Below are 26,883 nucleotides of genomic sequence, written 5' to 3' on the forward strand. Positions count from 1 at the left end.
TCCACTTTAACACCACACATACCTCAGTCACACATCAATTTTCTTCATGGTTGGAGGCTATCAAGTACTATCTCCGAGCGAGAGGCTTTTCTCAGAGGACAGCAGGGCATGTGGCCAGCAGTCTCAGAAGGTCGACCTCTGCAGTTTACCAAGGCAAATGGGCGATTTACTATGATTGGTGTCGTAAATGGGGTTTTTCTCCACTCAGAACCTCTATTCAGCACATAGCAGACTTTTTGATCTTCCTCGAAGATGAGAAACATTTGTCTATTTCTGCTATTAGAGGCTATAGGGCGGCCCTGAATTTAGTGGTAAGTCTTAAGGCCTGTCCACATGACCGGGCCTGATCCCCTCTAATGGGCACACTTGACAGGCAAACCATCAAATTGCCCGATGGGTCTTGTAGCAAAATCACTATGGAGGTGCCCGATGGCTTGAGCTTTGACCCTGGCAGGCGTATGATAACCATATGCATTTCTTTTACTGAGCCATTCTTTGCACCATATTCTCTTCTTTTTCTTCTTTTTCATCACACACAAAGCAATTATGATGCTACATAATATGTTTATTGTACCGCACTGAACACAATACTGGCATCGTTGGGCACGCCCACCTCTCCATCGCCTCACCCGTGTGGACAACATTCACGTGTGAGCCCGCCAGAATTTGCCCATCTACCCCGGAGCACGCCAATGAGGCCCGCTCGTTTGGACAGGCCTTTAGAGGTATCGACATCTCCTCATCCTGGGAACTGTCCTTGCTGGTTAAAGGGTTTGAGCAATCAAGTTCTTCTAGGGAGCTCAAGCCCCTGATTTGGGATGTTTCCTTGGTCCTGAGTAGCTTCACTAAAGCTCCATATGAGCCTTTGTGTTGTTCATCAGACAGGGACTTGACACTCAAAACAGTTTTTCTCCTGGCCTTGGCATCTTCGAAGAGAGTGAGGGAGCTGCATGGTCTGAACGATGATGTGAAGCATACCAGGAGTTGGGGGCCAGTGCCCTTTGAATTTGTCCCGGAACTCGTGGCTAAGACCCAGAATCCCTCGGTGCATGATGATAGGTTCACCTCCTTTTCCATTCCATCACTAAATGACTTTGTGGGCAGTGATACTCAAAAGCTTTTGTTGTGTCCTGCCAGGGCTCTGGGTTGGACCAGGCTGTCGTAAACTTTTTGTTAGCACGGGGCTTACAAAGAAAGATGTATCGAAAAATACTATCTCTTTTAGGATACAGGAAGCCATCAGACAGGCATACTTGACTCTTGATGATTCCGCTGCCACGTCTGTGCAGGCTAGAGCGCATGATGTTGGGGGTGTTGGTCCCTCTCTGGCTTTCAAAAAGAACTTGGCTGTACATAGAGTGCTGAGCGCTGGTGCTTGGTTACGCCAGTCTACGTTCACCTCCTTCCATCTTATGGATGTAGCCCACAGATCTATGGACACGTTTTCCTTGGGTCCTGGGGTGGCTGCCCAACAGATTGTGTAACTCATCATTGCCCAATGGGGCACATTTGTATCTTACCTAAGGTGATTGTGTGGATGAGAGAATGAGTGAGTTGGCTGGTCTCTTTCTTTCTCTTGTACCTTTCCTTCTTCCTTTGGGCGGGTTGAGAAATAGACGCGTCATTCGCTGGACTGGTCTGATACAAGTGAGTAAGGTAGTCATACTGATAGTTTGGTCCCTTGGTATGCAAATAACCAACCCTCTATTTGGTAGCATATGCTCCACTCCTTGGCAAGGGGTAGTAGGGAGTGGTAACAAACCCTGGTGTGTTGGTTTGTTATGGACAGTCAAAGTTTCTCTTTAGTTCCCTATACAATGATTCTTCCACATATTATATGTCGCTCAGTGTCCGAGTGGTTGGATATCAGTGTACATACAGTGGACCCCCTGTATTCGCGGACTCACGCATTTGCGGATTTCTCTCGGGAACATTTCCCTTCCTTATTTCGCAGAAAATTCGCATATTTGCAGTATTTTTCTATGAGAAATATCCACAAATTCCTGTTTTCTTTAACCAATTTCATCATAAAATGCACTTCTTGTGATAAAACTATTAAAAAAAACCAGGTATATAAATTTTTATGGGTTTTTCTTGAATTTTAACTAACAAAATAGCAGGTTTTAAGCATATTTATAGGGATTCCAACTATTCGTGGGCTCTAACTATTCACGGGCGGGTCTAGAACTCATCCCCTGCGAATAAGGGGGAACCATTGTATCTAGCTTCTCAAGGGCATCAGTCTCTCTCCTGAAGATATTTTTTCTGGAGCTGGACTGGTGGGTAGGCCCCAGCCGATTTAGGATGTCTGTACCTCCCTCCAAGTATAAGTCTACCCTATTATTAAGACCAAAGGTTTGTTTGCGTATGAACAAATGACAAATTTTCTAAGACAATTTGTGTTTTTCATAGCTACAAACCTTAGGTCTTATCGTTGTACTGCCTACCTCTAGCCACCCCTCTGTCTTGCTAAAAGACATCCTGGGTTGGGTAAGACTGAACGCTGTGGTGTGGGTGCATGGTCCTTGACCACTTTTCACCCGATATACGTACAGATTGTCAGATCTCAGAAGATTATTTGCTTTCATCTGCGATTTAACCGGATCCAGATAGGCGCTAGAAATGATCCTATTGTTGAGACACTGGCATGAAATTACAAATGAATCAATACAAATATTCTTGCCCTATTTGTTACAAGAAAAATTGTGAGCTTTTATATTTCAATAAAAATAAGTGTTAAGACTGATTTTTGTAGGTAAGAGTGTCAGTATGCAACATTCATAATAGAGGATACTTTGAATTTATACTGCTCAGGCAAATGAGTTGAAAATGAATTTTTTTTTTCTTTTTGTTGATGTATCTCTCTTTTTGTATAATTAGGAAGTGTCAGAAAGGTGTTGAATCTTGTCTGACTTTATTCTTCTTAGTAAGCAGTACAAGTGTTACCAGAATTGCAATTCTTTTGAGAAATCATTTTGTATCTGTTGAAATTGTAGAGCCTTGAAAATTTATTTTGCTTTTTTTAGATTTTGAATGATTTGCATTTACCAAAAGTATTTATGCTTTTCAGGTTTTTGTGTGTATTTTTGATCAAGAATTTATAAGTGTTGGAAGGGATTCTTTGCTTAAAGGTTACAACTCCGTCTTGAAAATGAGAGTTCTGTGTCAGATCTTACTAGCAAGAAGTGCATATAGATGTGAGTTGAATATTCTAAGAAACATAAGTCACAGTAAGGATTTTAAGTTGAAGGATGACCCGAGTGAGAACACTCTTGAAGAAAACCCACCAGATATTGTACAATTGGCTCAAGATAAAAATATTTTATATAGCTCACACTTAGCTTCTAAAGGCATTCGGGTAGATCTTCTATCAAGAAGAAATTTTACGGAGAAATATCAAAGATTATCATTAGAGCAGAGAAAAAAAAATTCAGTTCCTCTCATAGTGAAGAAATTGCTTCCAAGGAAAGATTTTGAGAAAGTGGAAAGAGAAGACACTGATTATGAGGAGAGAGAATCTCGTGTGACTCTCCCATATACAGAAGTTGAAAATATAAGAGCTGAGAAATTGAATTCCAACCTAAAAGCTGTTGAGGAATATGATTGGGGTAATTTTAAAGACACTGTGTCAGATGACATTGCAAATAGAATGCAGGCTTATGAAAAAAACCTACTTGAGTCAGTGAAAACTCAAGAAAGAGATACGTCACGAATGAGAGCAGAAGGTACACATTCAAGGTCGGTTATGAAGGATGGACTATGTATTGATGATGTTCTGGAGTATGGCACATGTGATCAATTTATTCCTGTCAGTAAGGTGCCTTGTGGTGGTTGTGGTGCATTGCTTCATTGTCAAGATTATGCTCTTCCAGGTTAGTTTCTTGCTATTTGTTGATATTTTATTTGTAAGTTAGTATTCCTATATAGTATATAAACTGTCAGGCTTTATATAAGGCATATGCTTCATTGCAGCTGGAAATGGCCATTAAGCATTCAAGCAAGGTGGTTAGATAGTTAAGCACTGTCCAACTGGGGATATTCCCGCCCACCCGAACAGTATGCATTCACTTTGCTTTCAGCCATCGCACTATGAGGAGCTGTTCTTCTACCCTATGTCCTGCTTGTCATTTCACTTTGTTTTCTTCATTCCCAATGGCATTACGAATTGATTGTTTTTTTTTAATGTTTCCTAGTACTTTTCTGTTTGTTTTTGTTTTTTCAATATTTCTTTGCACTTTTCTTTGCAAAATTACATTTCAAACATCTAACTCACCTGGTAGTTATATATATAGCTTACGTCCCTGACGTCACGGCAGAATTTCAAAACTCGCGGCAATCGCCGATTGGGTAGTCAGGTGCACCACCTGTGCGCCCTCTACCAGGTACGTAGCACCATACCAACTATTCCTCAGATCTTCCCTGCCGCCGCTACGGTGACATCGTTGGAACTTCGCTCGTTATAGCCCGTGTCTTTTGCAGTATTATTTGGTGAAGTACACTTTGGCTTTGGCTTTCGCTTGATTGGATTTTGATTTCGTTTCGATATTGTAAAGGTTGCAAGACTAGACTTGCTAAATCCTCTTTAGATCCTCATTCTATTTGTAGTAAATGCAGAGGAAAAGTTTGTGAGATAGGTGATAGATGTGATGAATGTGTGGGCTTGCCTGAGACTGAATGGATTGAATATTACCGCTATGTGCGTAAATTAGAGAAGGATAGGATAAGGAGAGCGAAGAAGACCTTGTCTCGCTCCTCCATAGACAGTCAAGGAATAGATAGTTCTCTATCCCTCGATAATCCTATTGATCCTCCTCCTCCTGTTGTATCATTACCAAATCCAGTTTCAGAAACAGGTAAAAGTCCATCATTACAGGACATGATGACGGCCATTCAAGCCCTTGGTCAACGGGTAGAATCCCTGGCACAAGACAGGGATAAATTATGGTCTAATATGAGAGATATTAAAGTGAATAGTGAAATTAGTGCAAGTGCAGTGGAGGGTGCGGCCGCTCGGACTTGTCGTGCTCCTAGTCCTAGACCTCTTCCAAGCTCACCAACCCCTGTGAGAAGGAAAGTCGACCGACGAAGGGAGGCGAGAGGTTTTAGCTCCCGAGCGGTCGTCCCCTCGAGCGTACCTGTAGACGATCCCCAGGACGCTCACCCTCGCTATAGGAAAGGCGAGGTTAAAGTGTTTTCTTCGTCTTCTGACGACGCAGTACCCAGACGGGGCTGGCGTCAGACTTCTAATCCAGACCCCATTAAAAGGAAATCCCAGGACGCCGAGCGTCTTGATACTGGACGCCATGACGATATACGTCAAGAGCGTCCAGGATGTAGTCATTGGAGCAGCCCCGAGCGCTTCCCTTCAGGTTCCGATATTTGCTCTCCTACCAAATTAAGACGTAAGACGTCGCACAGGCGACCATCGTCTTTGGTAGGAGGCAAGGAAATATTGGAAAGGGGGAAACCTTCGGTGCAAACTGCAACTCCGGATCGTTTCTCTTTCGATTCCGATGCTTGCTCTCTCCAAATCAAGACGCATGATGTCGCACAAGCGGCCGTCGTCTTTGGCAGGAAGTAAGGAAGGATCGGACGAAGGGAGACTTTCGGTGCGTGCTACAACTCCTGTTCGCTTCCCTTTCGTCTCCGATGTTTGCTCTCCTACCAATATAAGACGTAAGATACCGCACAGGCGGCCGTCGTCTTTGGTAGGAGTAAAGGACGCATCGGACGATTGGATGCCTTCAGTGCATGCTCCTGCTCCTCCTTCGGATTGGCGTTCTTCAGGCCTTTCATCTCAAGACGAACAGAATGAAGAGAGAGAGATTGACTTTGCAACTTCTCTAGTCTGTTCCCAGCAGCAAGAAGCTCCACAGTTTTCCGTACTGCAAGATTTTAAGCAGAAACTCTCCTCTCTTATGCAGTCATATCAACCTGCTACTCTTACTGTTAAACGCCAGGACGAAAAACGTTTTAAAGCACGACGACAGGACGAAAAACGTCTTGAAACAAGACGCCAGGATGAAAAACATCTTGAAGCAAGACAACAGGACGATAAGCGTCTTGAAGCAAGACGCCAGGACGAAAGAAGTCTTGAAGGAAGACACCAGGACGAAAAACGTCTTGAAGCAAGACGCCAGGACGAAAAACGTCTTGAAGCAAGACGCAAGGATGAAAAACGTCTTGAAGCAAGACGCCAGGACGAAAAACGTCTTGAAGCAAGACGCCAGGACGAAAATCGTTATGAGACAGGACGCCAGGACACCAGGCATCAAGGTACTGGATGACAAGACTCCAGGCATCAAGAAACTGGACAGCAGGATGCACAAACGCAACATGACATCGCTACAAAATCAGTTGTTGTGCTCAATCAGAAGAAAGGAATGAAGACATCCCCCATTCTCCTTTTGATCAGATGCAAGTCGTTTCCGAGGAAGAATATCAAACAGATCTACAACCTTCAGCAGATCTTAAAAGGCTTATGAAAGTTTTTGCGGAACTTTTTCCAGAAAGTTTTGTGCCAGCTGCCCCTCGTTCTCCACCTTCAGAGTTCACTTTAGGGAAGGCTTCTAAAGAATCCGACTTTACGAAGATGGTATTATCGCGCTCTTCGAAAAGAGCCTTGAAATTAATGAAGGAATGGATGGACTCTAAGAAAGACCAGGGAAAAACAGCTTTCTCATTTCCTCCGGCCAGATTAGCTTCCAGATCCAGCATCTGGTACGACACTGGAGAAGTCCTGGGTTTGGGAGATCCAGCTTCTTCCCATGGGGACTTCTCTAGTCTTGTGGACTCTTCTCGTCGGACGGCCATGGGGAAGACGAAAGTGTTTTGGTCTTCCTCTGAAATGGACCACCTCCTCAAAGGGATTTTTAGAGCCTTCGAAGTCTTTAACTTCCTAGACTGGACTCTGGGTTCGTTGGAAAGAAAATTGAAAACTTGAAGTCTACCAAAACGGAAGAACTCGTTCACCTTATGTCATGCATTGACAAAGCGCTTCGAGACGGGTCGAACGAGCTAGCAGCCCTTTTCTCAGCTGGAATCTTGAAGAAAAGGGCCCAATTTTGTTCTTTTCTTTCGAGTGGAGTAACGCTCACTCAGAGAGCGGAACTGCTTTTCGCTCCCCTTTCGACTCATCTTTTTCCGCATAGTTTGGTAAAAGAAGTATCCTCAGCTCTGACTCAAAAAGCGACACAAGATCTGATGACTAAAGCAGCAAGGAGAGTTGTTCCGTCAAGTTTTGCAGGACAGAAACTTAAAGAAACCACTCCTCTACCACGTAGTTCTCGGCCCTTTCGAGGTAGATCCCTCAGGAGAGGGAATGCAAGACCTATTACAAAAACTCCAAGAAAAGAGGCTTCAGAGGAGGAAGTAATAAAGTCTGACAAAGTTCTTCTTCAGACAGTGGTAGGAGCCAGACTCAAAAATTTCTGGCAAACATGGGAGAAAAAGGGAGCAGATCCTTGGTCTATTCAGCTTCTCAAAGAAGGATACAAGATCCCTTTCTGGAAAAAACCCCCTTAGCAGAAAGACCGATCGATCTGTCAGCCAAGTACAGAGTGGGAGTCCAAGACTCTAGCGATACAACAAGAGGTTTCTATGCTAATTCAGAAGGAAGCAATAGAAAGAGTTCAGAACCTGGAATCTCCGGGGTTTTACAATCGATTATTCCTGGTCCCCAAGAACTCGGGGCGGATGGAGACCGATTTGGACGTGAGTTCCCTGAATTTTTTCGTGAAGAAAACAAAATTCACTATGGAGACAACGAAATCAGTTCTTGCTGCAGTCAGACGAGACGACTGGATGGTTTCGTTGGATCTCCAGGATGCTTATTTTTCACGTCCCGATCCACCCCAAACTCCAGAAAGTACCTAAGATTTGTTTACAAGACAGAAACATTTCAATTCCGAGCTCTTTGTTTCGGTCTAAATACCGCACCTCAAATTTTCACAAAACTTATGAGCAACGTAGCAGCAATGCTACACAAGAAACGCATCAGAGCCTCATTGTATCTGGACGATTGGCTCCTCAGAGCCCATTCCTACGCCGACTGTCTGGAGAATCTTCAGAAAACAATTCGATTATCAGAAGACCTAGGCCTTCTGATAAACCACCAGAAATCCCAACTGATCCCATCCCAGGAAATCTTGTACTTGGGGATGAGGATTCAGAGTCAGGTTTTTCGGGCTTTTCCGTCCACATTGAGAACGGAACAAGCTTTAGAGAAAATAAGAAACTTCCTAAAGAAACAGAAGTGCTCTGCGAGGGAATGGATGAGTCTGCTGGGGACCTTTTCCTCGCTAGAACAGTTTGTCTCCTTGGGAAGACTGAACCTACGCCCTCTGCAGTTTCATCTAAATCAGCATTGGGACAAGAAGAAGACACTAGAGTCAATGTGTATCCCGTTTCGAACGACATGAAACACTATCTACAGTGGTGGAACGATCCCGTCAAGCTCCAGGAAGGCCTCTCCCACCTAGAGCAGAGGAACCCAGACCTAGTGTTGTTTTCCGACGCCTCGGACTCGGGCTGGGGAGCAACACTGGGGAAGTTAGAAGTCTCGGGCTTCTGGAACAAGGAGCAAGTAAAGTTCCACATCAATCTGAAAGAATTGACTGCAGTTTTCCTAGCTCTCAAGGAATTAGAGAGCGTAGTCCAGAACAAAGTGGTACAGGTCAACTCCGACAACACAACGGCGTTGGCCTACATCAGCAAGTCTTGACAACAGAATGGACTCTCCATCAGGAAGTTTGCAAGAGTCTATGGCGAATCTGGGGGCGCCCTTGCATAGATCTCTTTGCAACAGCGCAGACAAGACGGATGGAGACTTACTGTTCTCCAGTCCCAGACCCCGAAGCAATCCACATAGATGCGTTCCTTCTGAATTGGACACATCTAGACGTGTACGCCTTTCCCCCATTCAAAGTGGTACACAGAGTGTTACAAAAGTTTGTGGCTCACGAAGGAACCAGGATGACTCTAGTGGCACCCTTCTGGCCGACAAGAGAATGGTTCACAGAGGTACTGGAATGGATGGTGGACACCCCAAGAAGCCTTCCGTTAAGAGTAGATCTACTCAAACAGCCCCACTTGGAAAGGTATCACCAAAACCTCCAAGCTCTTCAGCTAACTGCCTTCAGACTATCGAAAAACTCACAAGAGCTAGAGGATTTTCGAGGGAGGCAGCGAGTGCAATTGCAAGAGCAAGGAGGTCTTCAACCATTAAGGTATACCAATCGAAGTGGGAGACTTTTAGAGGATGGTGCAGGGACAACTCTATTTCCTCTTCCAGTACCTCTGTGACTCAGATAGCAGATTTTCTACTATACCTCAAGAAGAGACGTAACTTTTCTGCTTCTACTATCAAGGGTTATAGGAGCAGGCTAGCTGCTGTCTTCAGGCATAGAAACCTTAATCTATCTGATAATAAGGATCTACAAGATCTTCTTAGATCCTTCGAGACAACTAAGGAAAGAATACAATCCTCAACATCTTGGAATTTGGATGTAGTCCTCAAGTTTCTCATGAGTGACAGGTTCGAACCCTTACAGGAAACATCCCTTAAGGACCTCACCATGAAAACTCTCTTCCTGATTAGCCTAGCAACAGCAAAGAGGGTCAGCGAAATCCATGCCTTCAGCAAAACTGTAGGTTTCAGACAGGGCAAAGCCATCTGCTCGCTACAGTTGGGATTCCTAGCCAAAAACGAACGCCCCTCTCAACCCTGGCCCAAGTCATTCGAAATTCCGAACCTCTCGGATCTCACGGGTGAGGAAGTAGAGAGAGTTCTTTGTCCGGTAAGGTCTCTGAGGCATTACTTGGAGAGAACGAGACAATTACGTGGCACTTCAGAAGGGCTTTGGTGTTCGGTCAAGAAACCCTCTCTGCAAATGTCGAAGAATGCGTTATCCTTTTTTATAAGGCAATTAATTAGGGAAGCGCATTCAGCATGTACTGAAGCAGATATGAAGCTACTTAAAGTTAAGACTCACGAGGTTAGAGCTGTAGCAACCTCGGTAGCATTTAAACAAAATAGATCTCTTCAGAATATCCTGGACGCAACATTCTGGAGGAGCAAGTCAGTTTTTACGTCGCACTATCTTACGCAAGTGCAAACTTTGTATGAAGACTGCTACACACTGGGCCCGTTTGTAGCAGCTCTTTCAGTAGTGGGAAAAGGGTCTACCCCTTAAAACCCATAATCCAATACTCTTTTTCTTCTCTTGGAACTATTGAAAAGTTATGGTTGTTTGTGGAGACTGGATGCAGTCTTCCACAATCATTGATCTTTAGTCAGGTGATCAACTTGTTCCTTAGTAGTGCCCGGAACAAGAGTATTGTAGGGAGTCTAGTCACATAGAGGTTTGACCGGTTGACAGTCTCCAAGAGGTCTTCAGCCCCCTGGGTGGATCGCTGGACCTCATAAGGAAAGCAGACACAATGAGACAGGATATCATTAAAGTCAGCTTCATTAACAGGTACGAACCCGTAAGTTTGTTTTTATTAACACTTATGTCAATTCCAACGATGATAGCTGTTTCTGACCCTCCACCAAAGGTGTTAATCAGCTATATATATAACTACCAGGTGAGTTAGATGTTTGAAAATGTTATTTTCATGATAAAATACAAATTTTTGAACATACTCAACTGGTAGTATATAATTATTATGATATTAAATTCCCACCCTCCTCCCCTCTAGAAACTATGGGCATGGAAGATCTGAGGAATAGTTGGTATGGTGCTACGTACCTGGTAGAGGGCGCACAGGTGGTGCACCTGACTACCCAATCGGCGATTGCCGCGAGTTTTGAAATTCTGCCGTGACGTCAGGGACGTAAGCTATATATATAACTACCAGGTGAGTATGTTCAAAAATTTATTTTATCATGAAAATAACATATTATAACTGACATACATCTAAAAGATAAGAACTAAAATCAACAGCAACCTCTGGGCATATTTATGAGTAAATATAAATAAAAGGATATCATGGGAGGAACAGGAACACGTCATGCCCCCTTGAAGTCAAGATCACAACTAATTCATGAGCTGCCTACTTCGTTGATACAAACCAGTGTAAAAGCTGCCATTAGTGAACTTATGGGCTATAGAAATAATGGAACCTCATTTCCGCCCGATTTCGCCAAATCGATGGCGCGCAATATGTATTGATGCTTACCTTGAGTGAAACTGTCCACCATCTAAAACATGTTAGTTTTCATACATTCAACTTACCTGTCAGATATATACTTAGCTATAGACTCCGTCGTCCCCGACAGAAATTAGAATTTCGCGGCACACGCTACAGGTAGGTCAGGTGATCTACCGGCCTGCTGCTGGGTGGCAGGAATAGGAACTATTACCTTCTGAGGACAGATTTTCTCTGTCGCTGGGAATGTAAACAATACGTTTGCTTTCCCTCCTGATTTGATTTTCGTGTTTCTTCGCCATTGATCTTCTGGGCTAACTTTTACAGGGAAGTAATGGATCTTTGGTTCGGCATACGCTTTTGTTAACTTTTAGTAATTTTTTTATAAAATAACTTCGAAAATTTCGAAGATCACATTACGTGTAACTACCGAATTTTTCGGTAGACACTCAACACTTTCAAGAAAGGGAATTACTTATATTTATTTATTAATACAAATAAGTGTTAGAATTTGATTGAGGAAATGTATATCTTTCTTCCTAGTTGGGGAAGTCAGAGAAGTAACTATATAAGCTCCCTTTAGAAGCTTTATTAGCTCTTGTGTTAACGAGCAATTAGAGTATTAACAGTACTAGTAGTTGTTGCATCCTCATCACCTTCTTACTTCACAAAATCTACAATTTCATATTGGCAAATTGAAGATAAATGGATGTAGCTCAAATGCGAGCTCTTAAAAGGTAAGAAGTGAATATAGTGTTCCCCATTGCAAATAGTGCGTCTGATCGGCTCTGTCTCGCTCCCAGGTCTAGACCTCTTCCAAGCTCACAGGCCCAGAGGAGAAGGAAGGTGTCGAAAAGCCTTACAGGAGGTTATGGAGAATCCCCACCGATCAGGCGTCCCCTCGGCAGGATCTGTAGAACGTCCCAGACTGCCAGGGATAGCCATTGGAAAGGCATCCTAATTCAATGTGTTCCCCTTATTATTATCGTCTCGACGAATAAGGAGAAGAAAGATTCAACGGCGTAGATTAAATGAAGATGCAAGATAATCTCGTCATGGTATCAGAAACCTCAAAAAAGACTGCTAAAATATGATATCATTTGATAGAGTGGTGGTAGAGGCATTGCCCTATCCTGTTTTCGTCCCCCGTACAACAAGACGGGGGCTCTATCCCATGGGGGTTTGAAATGATTTTTTTTTTCAACAAATTCCTCATCGGTACATTTATATTAAAATATATCTATTGGGGGAAGAACGAATTAGATATTAAAGAATATTTGTTGATCAAATGATTATCAATCTCGTTTAGTGATTAAACATGATATTGTTAGAATACAATAAAGTTTTGTACATACTTACCCGGCAGATATATACTTAGCTTATGTCTCTGACGTCCGACAGAAATTCGAATTTCGCGGCACACGCTGCAGGTAGGTCAGGTGATCTACCCCCCTGCCGCTGTGTGGCAGGAATAGGGAACCATTCCTGTTCTAGAACCAGATTTTCTCTTCTTCCACCTGTCTCCTGAGGGGTAGGCTGGGTGGGCCATTCATCGTATATATCTGCCGGTAAGTATGTACAAAACTTTATTGTATTCTAACAATATCATTTTTGTACATGCAACCTCCCCGGCAGAGATATACTTAGCTGATTGACACCCTTGGTGGTGGTAAGAGACAACTATTTACTGAATAGACAGGTAAACAACATACGTTGTAGGTAAAAAATAAATAAAACCTTGGTTCCTACTTGTTCAGGCGGAAGATTCCATGGCTAATGCCTAGGAATCTGCTTCGCCTCAAGAGCCTCAGCGAGGATGTGACCTATGGCAAAGAGTTCTTGTGGGTCTGTCGATGGGGTCTTATCCATTTACTCGACAGAGCCTCTTACATGACAATATGCCTATGCCTAGTGGCATAATTAAGGAGCACAACACCGATCCCGATCACCTGATCCTAACACGAGGGTTAGTGCTTAAGTTGAAAAGAGTTATTCCCAAACTCCTTTCAAACAACCCAAAGAAAAAACACGACGTTTAAATAAAATGTTTAAAACGCAACTAGTTAAGGGATCAGTATCGGCTCCCTATCCCAGCAATGTATCCGCACAGACACGTATCAACCAAGAGAGAAGGATCTCTCGTAGGTTATCTTGACATCCTTCGGATATGGGAAGTCAACACAGAGTTGCATCTCCCGTATGTGACAGCTAATATGTCCTTATGACATATTGTTAAGGAAAGAACAAGAATTCGGAAAAGCTCGCACTTCATGCGCTTTTAATTCTCAGCTGTTTAAAGGAATCATCAGTGCACTTGTCAAGTGCTTAGGAGATCACATTGTCTCAAAGAAGGCCAGGGCATTCTTTGATATAGATCTCTTCTGGGTGAAGCCTGGAGCCTGGCTAGCGCTTCGTGCCTGGCAGGCGCCTAGCGCCTGTCTGAGCGCCTCGCGCTGGCTGAGCCCTTGCGCCTGAATGGCGCCAAGAGCCTGGCTGGAGCCTCGCACCTGGATGGCGCCTCGCGCGCCTGGCCTGGCGCCTTGATTGGCTCCCTCCCCTCCTGGCTAGCGCCTCGCGCGCTGGCTGGAGCCTTGCGTCTGGCTGCGCCTTGCGCCTGGAGCTTGCAGAAGACTTCATGATTACTGTCTATGAGTCTGCATGCCTCAAGAGTTTCAGCGAGGTAGGGACCTATGACTGACAAACCCTTCTGGATCATGTCAATGGGGGCTAGCCCGCTTACACGACAGAGCCTTCTCGGATCGTGCCAATGGGGGCTGACCCACTTACATGGCAGAGCCTTACCTGTATCATATCAATGGGGACTAGCCCTCTTACATGACAGAGCTTTAGGTTTCTCTTTACTGGAAGGAGCCTTGCGCCTGGATGGATCCTCAATCCTGAACTGGAGCCTAGCCTTGAAGGAGCCTGGCAGCCTGGAATGGCGGCCCTGGCTGCCTTCTAGAAGCCTGGCTGATCCTACCTAGAGCCATGGCTGGCGCCTCGCGCCTGGCTTGGCTCCTCCACACTTGCTGGAGCTTCGAGCTTGGAAGAGTCTCTAGGCTGTCTGGCGATGTCCACATCGGACACTCTTATATCTGTCCGATTTGTAAATGCGCCAGGTTGGAGGCCCGCTCCTTCTCAGTATCCGACCATGACAGAGTTCCTTGGAACTGTCCGCCTCTGGCGTTTTTTGCCTGTATTGGCATTTGGCGCCTGGCTGGCGCTACATTGTCCGAGAGTCCTGAACAACCAACATAGTCTATCAGGAGACTGGAGAAGGGGTGGAAGAAATTCTTCCCCTTTGAGCTTTTGGCCCTGGCAAGGGAGGTGATTGTAGTCAGCTACATCCAGTAGACGACAGGATATCTAACAATACGAGAGAGAAGAGTCTTCCTCCGAGGAGGATCCTTCGTGAATACTTCCTTTGCTAACGAGATCTCTTCTTACATGTTGATGAGGTTCCTCGTTGCAGAATCTTCCCTATCCTTGCCCGAAGGAAGGGAAGGAGTCTGGAAGTCGAAGGAGACTCCGAGCTGAAATTGGGCGGAACCCTGATTTCTAGCTCTTATTGTATCCTTCTGAATACCTTCTGGGAAGCATTTCGAGCCCTCATCGCACCCCGAAGACTCTGTAGGCAAAAGTTTAAACCTTCTCTTCTTCTTTAGATGAAAAAGTAAGTACCCTGCCTGGGCAACGAAACTTCTATCTGAAAGCGTTGCGTCAGGAATAGAGGGTTTTAGTTCTTTTGCCAGACATACTATGCTGGCAAGAACCCATTGCCGAGTCTCCATTGAATCTGATGCGAGATTCCAATGCACAAAAAATTCACTTGTCTTCTTGTCGTTTAGGGCTAAGAGAAACAAGAATTCCTTCATAAACTTTCTCAAAGAAGTTTGATGAGGAGCAGTTCCATTTTGTCGGAAACACGGAATCTGTGGCCACAAAAAAAAATCCCATTCGAAGTACATGATCCTACTCTTGTCGTATTGGCGGTATAAGTTTAAGGTCCCGAAGATCTTAATCTCTGTTATCTCTAATTCCCCTTGTAGAGACGGAGTATATTTTGCCTTTTACTGCGTTCTTTGATAGCATATATACCTAGGTGATTCTTCCCTCTGAAAGTGAAGAAAGAACCTCGCTATGTGGTTCACCAGAGGTATCGGAAGAGGGACAGTTTCCTCATTCCATCTGGCACGATCTGCAGCAATTCTATGTCTTAGCCATGACTATTGTCATTTACCTTGAAAAATCCTCTCATTCATGTCCACTTCTGGTCAGTCTGCACGCGGAAAGACTCAGAGTGGAGAGGTTTTTCAGGTCCCCTATTTATAATAGATTCTGATAGAATATCCAGATACTCTAAGCCTTACGAAACATGCTGTGAGAAGAACGTGGACTTCTGTGAATCCAACCTCTCTAAGGCCAAAATGAGGCATTCACTCCTCTTCCTTTGACGCCCATTTATCTTAATATCTGTTAAGAATTTATAACTAGGGGAAAAAAGACTAAAGTTTATCCCCTTACTTTAAATTAAAGATGTCGTATATTGCTACTTCTCTTGGGGTTCGAGGAAAAGGAAGCAGTCTATATGAAGCCTGTTCGTCTTTCTACCTTGCGAAGAGATCTATGAAGAAGACTTTCCGCAGGTTCTCAAAACTCTTTTCATAAAGGTTTAGACATACGTTAACAGTTATTATCTTCGATCGAGAAGGTTCTCACGGACATGCAAAATCTTGCATCGAACCTCTTAAGGATCGTTACGTTCCGTGTCTGTTCCCAAATAGGTTCTCTTTTGTTAACGCGAACAGGGCGAAAAAAGATTCTTGATGCTCTTTGCGATATAGAGAGTCGTGGAAATTAGCCTAAGTGATTAAAATAATCATTTCATCATTCCTTGTAAGCGACCCCTTTCCGATATAAATGGGTAACGAAATCAGGAACGAATCTTGCTGTTACCGAGCCTCCGAGAGGCTACTGTTTGTTTGTTTGTATGGTGTTTTTACGTGACTTCCGAACCACGTCGAGAGTGAACTTTCTATCACCAGAAATCCACATCTCACTCCTCAATGGAATGGCCGAGAATCGAACCCGCGACCACCGAGGTGAGAAGCACACACCAAACCACCACTACTGGACTCTTAGGTTAATAACTCGCTAAACGAGAAATATCTTGGATGGTGCTTCTGGCGCATTGCGCCAGGCTGGTGCTTCTGACGCTTTGCGCCAGGCTGGCGCTTCCTTCTAGTTCTTTTAAGGTTATGTGCCAGTACATCTGTGCCTTTATGGTACCCGACATCCTTCACGTGTTAATTCCGTTCTTAGTAGGAAAAAACTAAAAAACTAATACGTAGTATAGTCCATTCGGGAGGGAAAAACAACTTCTGCCACTAGAGAAATGTTTCCCATCCGACTCACCATCTTCTCTTTGAGCAATATGCGATTCTAAAAAGGTTGTGTGCGTTTCTCAAAAGGATGAGAGAATTATATTATATCGTGCTCTGCGTATTAGAATCCTTTATAATACTGTCACATTGTGGTAAACAGCTTAATCTAGGAAACCTTTTGTAAGGATACTAGGAATTCTGTAGTTTAACCTCGGTATGTGCATAAGACTTGACCATACCGTAGTCTTAAAGTGAATTCTCTTCTACTACATTCATCTTCTCACTAAGCATGTACTCTAATAAGCCATGCTTTCGTAAGCATTAGAGCATCATATAATATAGTTCCGCTGCGTTAGAATCCTTTAATAATGTTACCTACGGTAAACAGCATTGAAATGTTGTAATATCTTTCTTATTGAAAGCTTCTTATTAGCAAAGGCAGACAATATTTTATTTATGTTTGCTTAACTATCCCCTCATCCGAGGCTAACACCACGCGATTGTAGGGGAGAGACACGGTTAGTTATTCCATCCCGCAGGAGAGAGACATGTAACCAACCACTCATGACCGACACCTACATGTTTACTGCGTTGTCTCTAAGGCGCGATAGCAGTCTCCGTTAGCCGTCTGGCCTTACTCTTCCAGAGTTGCCAGCTACTCCATTAAATAAAGGAATCTTATAAAATTATTATCGAACTTCAGGAAGTTCTTATTAATGCATATTTAAGCGAAAAAAAGACTTCGATAAATCTAGAAGCTAAGTAGGTGTTGTCTTAACAATCCCTTTAAGCGTAGTCCTTCCTAGAAATTCCCTGGAAGGATACTGGTAATTGAGTTGCTCTGCAAAGAAGTAACTACGGTATGTGATGTTTGCCGTATCGTATCTCATACAGCAGATACTCTACTACCTTCTTTCCCTGCCGAGGCAGATAGAGAAAGGAAAAATTTTTACTGTCTTCGTTCTTTTCGTTAATAGAACGATAGAAAGAGTATATATATCTCCTTAAGGAAGGAAGGTAATCCAGGAACTCTTTAAATCTTTGTGATTTCCTCATAAATCGCGGAAGAGACAGAATTCCTGTTCATCTGTAGGGTTTACGGAAGGAAGTAGATATTTCCTATCCGCCATCATACCCAAACGTCGATGAGATCCTTGTAAGAAAAACTCCCAAAGCTCTTGCCTCTTCATAACGAGGGAAGAGCATGAATGAAGGAGAGAGTCCGCATTGAGAGGAACTGCCAAACACAGGAGTCTTCTGAATAATGAAAAAATGGCTTCTCTTAGTATGAGAATCCTTCTGACAAACGCGGACGGCCGCCTGTGCGACATCTTGCACCTTTGCCCAGGGGAAAGTTGCTCAAGTTAAAACTCAAAGAGGAGCCTCGCGACTGACCTCTCTCTCATAAGAAGATTTGGAATATTCTGGCGCCTGGCTCCTTGCGCCTAGCGCCTGGATAGTTCCGCGCGCCTGGAATGTTCCGCACGCTAGAAAGGAGCTTGCGTGGAAGGTCCCGTGCGCCCTGATAGTTCCGAGCGCCTACTAGACCCCTTTTAGAAAGAGCCTCTTGCCCGGAAACGTTCAATGGACGGATCGTTCTGATTGCCACTGTACTATAAGGCTCCTTGCTCTAGCCAGGCTGGCGCTTCGTCTCTTTGAAGGCGCCTTGCGCCAAGAAAAATTTTCTAGAACGCGGCTCGCGCTCAGTTGCTAGAACGCGGCTCGCGTTTGGTTGTAGGAACGCGGCTCGCGCTAGTCTGTTTTCTGGAACGCGGCTCGCTGCTGGCTGTTGGAACGTGGCTCACGCTAGCTTGCTGGAACGTGGCTTCCTAAGTTCCTGGCTGGCTCTTGCTCAGTGTTCTCTTAGTTTTCAGAGAACGCGCTAGATCATCAAAACATATACATTCTTCGTCTTTTCGTATGTAAGATGAAGAGACGCACTTTTTTAAGGATGCCTTTTCAATGGCTATCCTTGGCAGTCTGGGACGCTCTACAGAACCTGCTGAGGGGACGCCTGACCGGTGGGGATTCTCTGAAACCTCCTTACGGCTTTCGACATTCCTTCTCCCCTGGGCTTGGGAGCTTGAAAGAGGTCTAGGCCTGGGAGCGAGACAGAGCCGATCAGACGCACCCTCCACTGCAATGGGGAACACTAGTAATCACTTCTTACCTTTTAATAGCTTGCATTTTGAGCCACAATCCTTGCCTTCAAATTGCAATTATGAATTTGAAGTTTCTGCGAAGTAAGAAGGTGATGAGGATGCAACACTACTAGTACTGTTAATACTCTAATTGCTCGTTAGTACGAGGTTCCAAAAAACTTTTAAAAGAAACGTATCTAGTTTACATGCTTTACTGACTCCCTAAAAGTAGGAAGTCAGTATATTTCCTCAATCAATTCTAACACTTATTACACGTATTAATGAATAAATATTAATATTTCCCTTTCTTGCAAACTATGTGAGTGTCTACCAAAAATTTCGGTAGTTACACGTCATATATTCTTCGAAATTTTCGAAGCCAAATTCATTAAAAAGTTAATACAGGCGGTCCCCGGGTTACGACGGGGGTTCCGTTCTTAAGACGCGTCGTAACCCGAAAATCGTCGTAAGCCGGAACGACGTTCTTGAAAACATATCCACAGGGAAAATTTCACTACTAATTTGCAATTTTTCTTAGGGCTTATCTCTAAAATTATCACTAATTTACTTTTTTCATGTGCAACACTGTGTATTCACAAATTACTGTATATTTTCATTAAAATTCAAGAGAGAGAGAGAGAGAGAGAGAGAGAGAGAGAGAGAGAGAGAGAGAGAGAGAGAGAGAGAGAGAGAGAGAGATAACTCCTTACGGTTTCAATAGATTGAAATGAGTCTGTAGGCTACTTTTTCCCCCTCCCATAAACACATATATTTCTCCAGAGAAGAGAGAAAGAGAGGACTGTGCAATTATGTTTGTCTGTCTATCATTCTTTTGCTGAGAGCGAGAGAGATAAAAAGGAAGAAATAGAAACACCAAATGTATGACAAGTATCTTGTGGAGAGAGAGAGAGAGAGAGAGAGAGAGAGAGAGAGAGAGAGAGAGAGAGGGAGAGAGAGTTGTCCTCACAGTATTTAAAAGAGAGAAATGGAATGATTATTGTATTTAAAATACTCAGATATGAATTTTGTACTTACAGTTAATAAGTATTATTATTGGAAAATATTAATGATAAACTTATTACATACATGTCCATGAAAATGATCTCATCTCAGTAAGAGAGAGAGAGAGAGAGAGAGAATTACATAAAACCATTAAATTCGTTGCCCATTGTATGGCATTAAGCTCCGAGTGTCACTCGAGTTGAGTTAGGGAAATTGATACAGAAAAAGACAAAGGGAAGAATTTTGTACATGAACTTCCCTGCCAGATATATACTTAGCTTAGGTCTCTGACGTCACGACAGAAAATTCAAAACTCGCGGCACACGCTACAGGTAGGTCAGGTGATCTACCTTACCCGCCGCTGGGAGGCGGGTGTAAGAACCAGTCCCCCTTTTTTGACAGATTATTTTCTGTCGCCGGCTGGACAACACCTGTTGTTCAGTCCTTACGATAGTTAAAATTCGTTCTCGTTGCCGACAATTTGGATTTTGGTGAAGTACACTTTTGTTTGTTGGCTTGGCAAACGCTTTTTGGACTGTTTTTTTTTGGATTTTTTTCTTTTGGATTTCTCTTACATATCTATAACTCATGGATGATTCTGAAGTTAAGAAACCTAGTTTATTTAGGGTTTGTTCAGAGAAGGAATGTAAAGTTAGGCTTCCTAAAGCTGCATTAGATCCTCACTCGGTATGTGAGTCGTGTAGAGGGAATGAATGCTCTTTTATTAACCCTTGCAAAGAGTGTGAGAATTTGGATGAGGATGGTTGGAAGGCTCTCTCTTCTTATGTGGGAAAGTTAGAGAAGGATAGGGTGCGCAAGGCTTCTTCAAAGAGTTCTAGTAGATCGAGGGTGAGTGAAGTTGACGCTGAGAATCCTGTAGTAGAAGTAGTTCCTTCTCCAGTTTCAGCCCCTGCGCCCAGCTTTTGAAACCCGAAGATTCGTTTTCGGAAGTTGCTTCTGGGAGAGCCTCGATCAGGAGTAGGAGAGCCTCGCTCGCTCTCGACAAGGTAAGAGTGATGATAGTGCAAGTGATCAGTGCAGTGCCCCTAGTGCAGTGGAGGGTGCGTCTGACCGGCTCACTAACGCTTCCAGGCCTAGACCTCTTCCAGACTCCCAGACCCAGTGGAGGAGGAAAGTCGAAAGCCGCAGGAAGGTTAGGGAGAACCCCCACCGGTCAGGCGGGTCCCCTCGGCAGTTCCTGTTGCTCGTTCCCAGGCTGCCTTGGATCGAACCAAGAAGGAGTTGTTGCGCCAGTGCTTCTCGTCATCTTCGTCGCCTTCTCCTCAGCGTAGATGGAGCGCATCGGAGTCGTCTCGCCCTCTCAAGAGGCCCTGGAAGGATCCTTGCGCCCTTCCTTCCAGCCCCGAATCCTTCGCGGAAGAGCCAGAAGTGGAACGCAAGAGAACCAAGATTTCGTCCGGTTACGCTTCTCCTGTTCACTCTCGGACTTCATCCCCTGTAGAGGAGTTTAAGAGATCTCCTGCGCGTATCCTTCCTCACCGGAAGTGAGGACGCCTCACTTCCGGTGAAGAAGTCTAAGAACGTTCCTTCGGCTAAATCTCCTTTGGCTAGAAGAGCTTTTGAGCCTGTTAGTAGGGGTCAGAAGTGCAGGCTGGAGCTCGGGATTCTTTCTCCGAGTAGGATCGCCTCTCTTCCAGCAGAGTTGTGAGCATGTAAGGCGTAAGGAGCCAGACAGGCTCTCTCCTCAGGATTTCCGCTTTCCTCTTCAGTTAGGCGTCAAGAGCTTGACAGACGTCAAGAGCCTCGTTTTCGTCAGGAGCGAAGGAAGAGTTCTTCGCCTGGTGGCCACTCTCCTTTTGACGGACGCTCGGAGCCTAGTAGGCATCAAGAGCCTAGTAGGCGCCAAGAGCCTGGTAGGCGGCAACGGAAGTTTTCTCCTCCGTTAGATCACTCCCGATTGGATAGGCGCTCAGAGCCTTGTAAGCGCCGCGCTTCTGACAGGGATTCATCTGGGGATGTTTTCTCTCCCCGTGGCAGGCGTCAAGAGCCTGGCAGGCGTATTGAGGATGGCAGGCGCCAAGAGTCTAGCAGGCGCAGAGAGCCTGATAGGCACTCTCCCTTATCCAGACGCTCTTCTGTGGAGTTAGAATCTGTTTTCGACAGACGGGCCTCCACTTGTAGGCGCTCTCCTAGTAGGCGCTCCCCAAGTAGGCGCTCTCCTAGCAGGCGCTCACCAAGTAGGCTCTCTCCTGGGAGGCGCTCTCAAAGTAGGCGCTCTCCTAGTAAGGCGCTCTCCAACTAGGCGCTCTCCTAGTAGGCTCTCTCCTGGGAGGCGCTCTCAAAGTAGGCGCTCTCCTGGTAGGCGCTCTCCTGGTAGGCGGCTCCCCGTTTCCCCGTGTAAGCGCTCTCCCGGTGGTTTTTCTTCCAGTAGGCGCTCGCCTAGTAGGCGCTCTCCGAACAGGCGCTCTCCAAGGATTAGCTCTCCTCCGGGCAGTAGAGCTTCTAGACGTCATTCTTCGGAAGAATTTGTTGCTGATTCGGAGGAAGATTTGCCCAAAGATGCTTCGGTTTCTTCGTATAAGAGACTTACAGACCTCCTCTTGCAAGATTTTGGGGAGTCTCTTTCGGCCGTTGCTCCTCCGTCCTTATTTTCAACGACCAATACGGCTAAGAAGTCTTCAGTCGTTAAGATGAAGCCTACAGTGTCTATGAAGAAGGCTAATGAAGAACTTTGACGACTGGTTGCTTTCAAAAGAAGAGAAGGGCAAGACAGTTTTTTTCTTTTCCCCCCGTCCAAGCTGACGGTAAGATGTGGTTTCTGGTACGAGTCAATGAGAGCCCTTGGTCTAACTTCTTCCCTCTTCTGCAGACTGCGGACTTCTCTTCGTTGGTCGATTCCGCACGTCGCTCGGCGCTGAATTCTGCGAAGACGACGTGGGGTATGAGCGATTTTGGATCACCTCTGAAGGGAATGTTCCGAGTCTTAGAAGTTTTTAACTTTCTTGACTGGACCCATGGGAGTGTTGGCTAAGAGGACTCAAGAGCAAGACACTCTTTCGCCTGAAGACCTCCACGCAGTTCTGTCTTGCATGGACAAGGCAGTGAGAGACGGTTCGGGGAATTGCTTTCCTTTTTGGTGCGCGGATTGGTAAGAAGAGGCCGTTTTCTGCTCTTTTCTTACCAAGTTGGCGGTTTCTCACGCACAGAGAGCTTCCTTGCTGTATTCACAGCTTTCCCCGCAACTCTTCCCCAAGAAGACTATTAACGATATCTCCAGCTCGTTATCAGCAAAAGCGACGCAGGATATGCTAGCTCGCTCGGCTAGAATTCCGAAACCTTCGTTTCAGCAGAAGACGAAGAATGAGGCTCAAAGTAGGCAAGAACCCTTTCGAGGAGGACCTTCGTCTCGCTCTTCTTCCTCCAGAGGTTCGAGACCACCTAGAAGAGGAAGGACCTTCTCCCGGTCTATTAGGGCCAAGAAATAGTTCGGGTGTCCTCCAGACAACTGTGGGTGCCAGACTTTTGAACTTTGCAGATGTCTGGGCACGAAAGGGGGCGGACAACTGGTCCCTCGCGATCATCAAGAGGGGATACCTCATTCCCTTTATTTCGAGACCACCCTTGACCACCACTCCAAGGGCACTGGTGGCCAAATACAAAGACCCACTAATGAATCAAGCCTCGCTCTAGCGGTAGAGCTGATGTTAGAGAAAGAGGCAATAGAGATGGTTCAGGACCCTCTTTCAGCGGGGTTCTACAACCGTCTGTTCCTAGTTCCCAAGAACTCAGGAGGATGGAGACCGGTTCTGGACGTAAGCGCCCTGAATGTCTTTGTGAAGAAGAGGAAGTTCGCTATGGAGACGACGTTTTTCAGTTCAGGGCCCTATGCTTCGGCCTTTCCACGGCCCCCCAAGTATTCACAGGACTGATGAAGAACGTTGCCCAGTGGCTTCTCTCGAGGGAGGGGTGAGGATTTCCCTCTACTTGGACGATTGGCTTATCAGGGCCAAATCCAGGAGAAATGTCTGGAGGACTTACGAGTGGACGTTGGATCTAGCAGCTTCTCTGGGTTTGCTAGTGAATTTCGAGAAGTCACAGCTAATCCCCAGTCAAGAGCGTATCTATCTGGGGATTCTGATGGCTTCTCAGGTTTTTCGGGCGTATCCGTCCCCAGAGAGGATAACCCGAGGTTTGGTTAAGGTAGCAATCTTTCTAGAGAAAGATGTATGCACAGCGAGGGAGTGGATGAGTCTGTTGGGGACACTCTCCTCGCTGGAGCAATTCGTTTCTCTAGGAAGGTTGCACCTCAGACCCCTACAGTTCTTCCTGACGAGGAACTGGGATCGGAAAATCTCAAGGCCTGGACTTTGCGTTCAAGATTTCGCAAGAGATTAAAGGAGGATCTACGTTGGTGGCTAGACCCTCTATTGTTCAAGGAAGGCCTTTCCTTGCAGGTTCGGAACCCCACCTAGTGTTGTATGCAGACGCTTCGGACAAAGGGTTGGTTGAGCTACTCTCGGGTCGAGAGAAGTGTCAGGCACCTGGATGGGGGATCAAGTGTCCTGGCACATCAACAAGAAGGAGCTAACAGCGATTTGGTTAGCTCGCAAGACCTTCGAACCCCTTGTAAAAGGGAAATATGTTCAGATCAACTCCGACAACACTACAGCCCCTGGCTTTACGTTCGGAAACAGGGGAGGGGGGACTCACTCTTTCTCCCTGTACGAGACAGCGAGATCGCTCCTCTTGTGGTCAGAGGAAAGGAACATAAGGCTTCTCACCAGGTTCGTACAGGGAGAAAGAAATGTCAGAGCGGTATCTGCTAAGCAGAAGGAATCAAGTCCTTCCTCAGAGTGGACTCTGCACGCGGACGTATGCCAGGAGCTGTGGAGGACGTGGGGCAGGCCCCATCTCGATCTATTTGCGACCTCCAGGAATGCGCGGATAGATCTATACTGCTCCCCTATTGCAGACCCAAGAGCAGTGGCAATAGATGCATTCCTGATGGATTGGAGGAATCTGGATCTTTACACGTTCCCGCCTTTCAAGATTATAGGGGAAACGTTAAGGAAATTCGCAGCGTCAAAGGGAACAAGGATGACGTTGATAGCTCCGTTCTGGCCCGCCCACGACTGGTTCACAGAGGTACTGGAATGGCTGGTGGATGTCCCAAGATCCCTACCTGTAAGAGTCGATATGCTCAAACAGCCCCACTTCGACAGGTTTCACAAAAACCTCCCCGCTCTCAGTCCTGACTGGATTCAGACTATCAAGAGTCTCGTCAGAGCTAAGGGCTTTTCGGCAAAGTCTGCAAGGGCTATTGCCAATGCACGTAGACCTTCCACATCTAGAGTCTACCAGTCGAAGTGGGATGTTTTTTAAACGCTGGTGCAGGACTCATAAAGTTTCCTCCTCCAGTACCTCTGTGACTCAGATTGCAGATTCCTTATCTCCTGAGGGAAAAATGCGGGTTGGTTGTCTCCACCATCAAGGGATTACAGGAGCATGCTTTCCTCAGTTTTTCGTCATAGAGGATTAAACATATCTGAGGACGGGACTCCATGATTTAATCAGATCGTTTGAAACGGTTAAAAGAACCTCCTCCTTAGTGCCGAGCTGGAACTTGATGTCGTGCTGCTCTCCTGAGGTCCTCAAGGTTCGAACCTCCCCATGCTGCTTCGTTCAGAGACCTTTCGATGAAGACTCTTTTTCTCTGTGCGTTAGCGTCAGCGAAGAGGGTCAGCGAGTTGCAGGCTCTAGAAGGTGAGGTAGGTTTCCAAGGAGGCTCCGCGGTTTGCTCTTTTCTTCCGGCTTTCCTAGCCAAGAATGAAAACCCTTCTCGCCGTGGCCCAGGAGCTTCGAAATCAAAAGCTTATCCTCCTTATTGGCGGGACAGAAGAGGAGAGATCTCTTTGCCCGGTGAGAAGCCTGAAATATTATCTTCAGAGGAAGAAAAGACTTGCTGCTAATGAGAGCAATCTCTGGTGCTCTGTAAGGGACCCCAGTAGGCCCTTATCTAAAAATGCACTTCTTCTTCTTTATCAGGAATATTATTAGAGAAGCACACACTTCTTGCAATCAGCAACAGTTTAACCTTCTGAAAGTCAAGGCGCACGAGTACGGGCCATCGCGACGTCTTTGGCTTTCAAGAAGAATTTGTCATTACAAAACCTTATGAAGGCCACTTTTTGGAGGTGTGAATCAGTCTTCTCTAATCACTACCTAAGGGACGTATCGATTACGTATGATAAGTGTTTTGGGCTAGGCCCTTACGTATCGGCGGATTCAGTGCTGGGGCAGGGAGCTGAAACACATCCTTTTTAATCCTTTTTCCCTGTTAGTTTTAAGTTTGAGTTTTTTGGTTGTACGAAGGAGGTTGCAGGAGGCAGCTCCTTCTTTCGTATACTAAATGTTAGTATTTGGTAGGTGATCAGTTGTGCTTGAGGCTCCTTGCAATTGGTAGTGATAGGCTCTGGCATGTAAGCGGGTTGATCCCCATTGACCAGATCCTGCTTGGATTCTGCCAAGTAAGTGGACTCAGTTCCCATTGGTAGACCCAAAGAGTTCTTCAGCCATAGGTCACGCCCTCGCTGAGACTCTTTAGGCAACGCAGACTAATTAGACAGTAACTATCAAGTCTTCTGCCTAAATCAGGTAAGAACCAGAGGTTTATATTATGTATTCCTTTAACATGTGTTGTCCCCACTTTCTAAGTAAGTATGTGTCTTCTTCCCTTTTCCCCACCAAGGGTGTCAATCAGCTAAGTATATATCTGGCAGGGAAGTTCATGTACAAAAATGATATTGTTAGTATACAATAAAGTTTTGTACATACTTACCTGGCAGATATATACGATTGATGGCCCCGCCCAGCCTCCCCTCAGGAGACAGGTGGAAGAAAATAACCTGACAAGAAAGGGGGACTGGTTCTTACACCCCGCCATTACCCAGCGGCGGGTAAGGTAGATCACCTGACCTACCTGTAGCGTGTGCCGCGAGTTTTGAATTTTCTGTCGTGACGTCAGAGACCTAAGCTAAGTATATATCTGCCAGGTAAGTATGTACAAAACTTTATTGTATACTAACAATATCATTTTTCTTTTGAAATTAGTTATCGTATTATTACTACTTCTATTATTATTATTATTATCATTATTATTATTATTATTATTATTATTATTATTTGAAAATATAATAAACACAGCATCTACCATAAAAATTCTCTCATCTCAGTAAGAAAGAGGA

The 26,883-nt window shown here is 45.1% G+C and overlaps 1 protein-coding gene across 11 annotated transcripts in view; it reads left to right on the plus strand.

The window, feature by feature from the left end:
- Positions 1-26,883, plus strand: part of LOC135219912 (nitric oxide-associated protein 1-like) — a 120,258-nt gene that overhangs the window by 6,652 nt on the left and 86,723 nt on the right. For all 11 annotated transcript variants that reach the window (XM_064257118.1, XM_064257119.1, XM_064257125.1 and 8 more), the window contains exon 2: positions 3,071-3,872. In XM_064257118.1, coding sequence (XP_064113188.1) covers positions 3,071-3,872 — 802 coding nt within the window. The remainder of the gene's footprint in view (positions 1-3,070; positions 3,873-26,883) is intronic.

Source organism: Macrobrachium nipponense, chromosome 1 (genome assembly GCF_015104395.2).
Source record: "Macrobrachium nipponense isolate FS-2020 chromosome 1, ASM1510439v2, whole genome shotgun sequence".
Lineage (NCBI taxonomy): Eukaryota > Metazoa > Arthropoda > Malacostraca > Decapoda > Palaemonidae > Macrobrachium > Macrobrachium nipponense.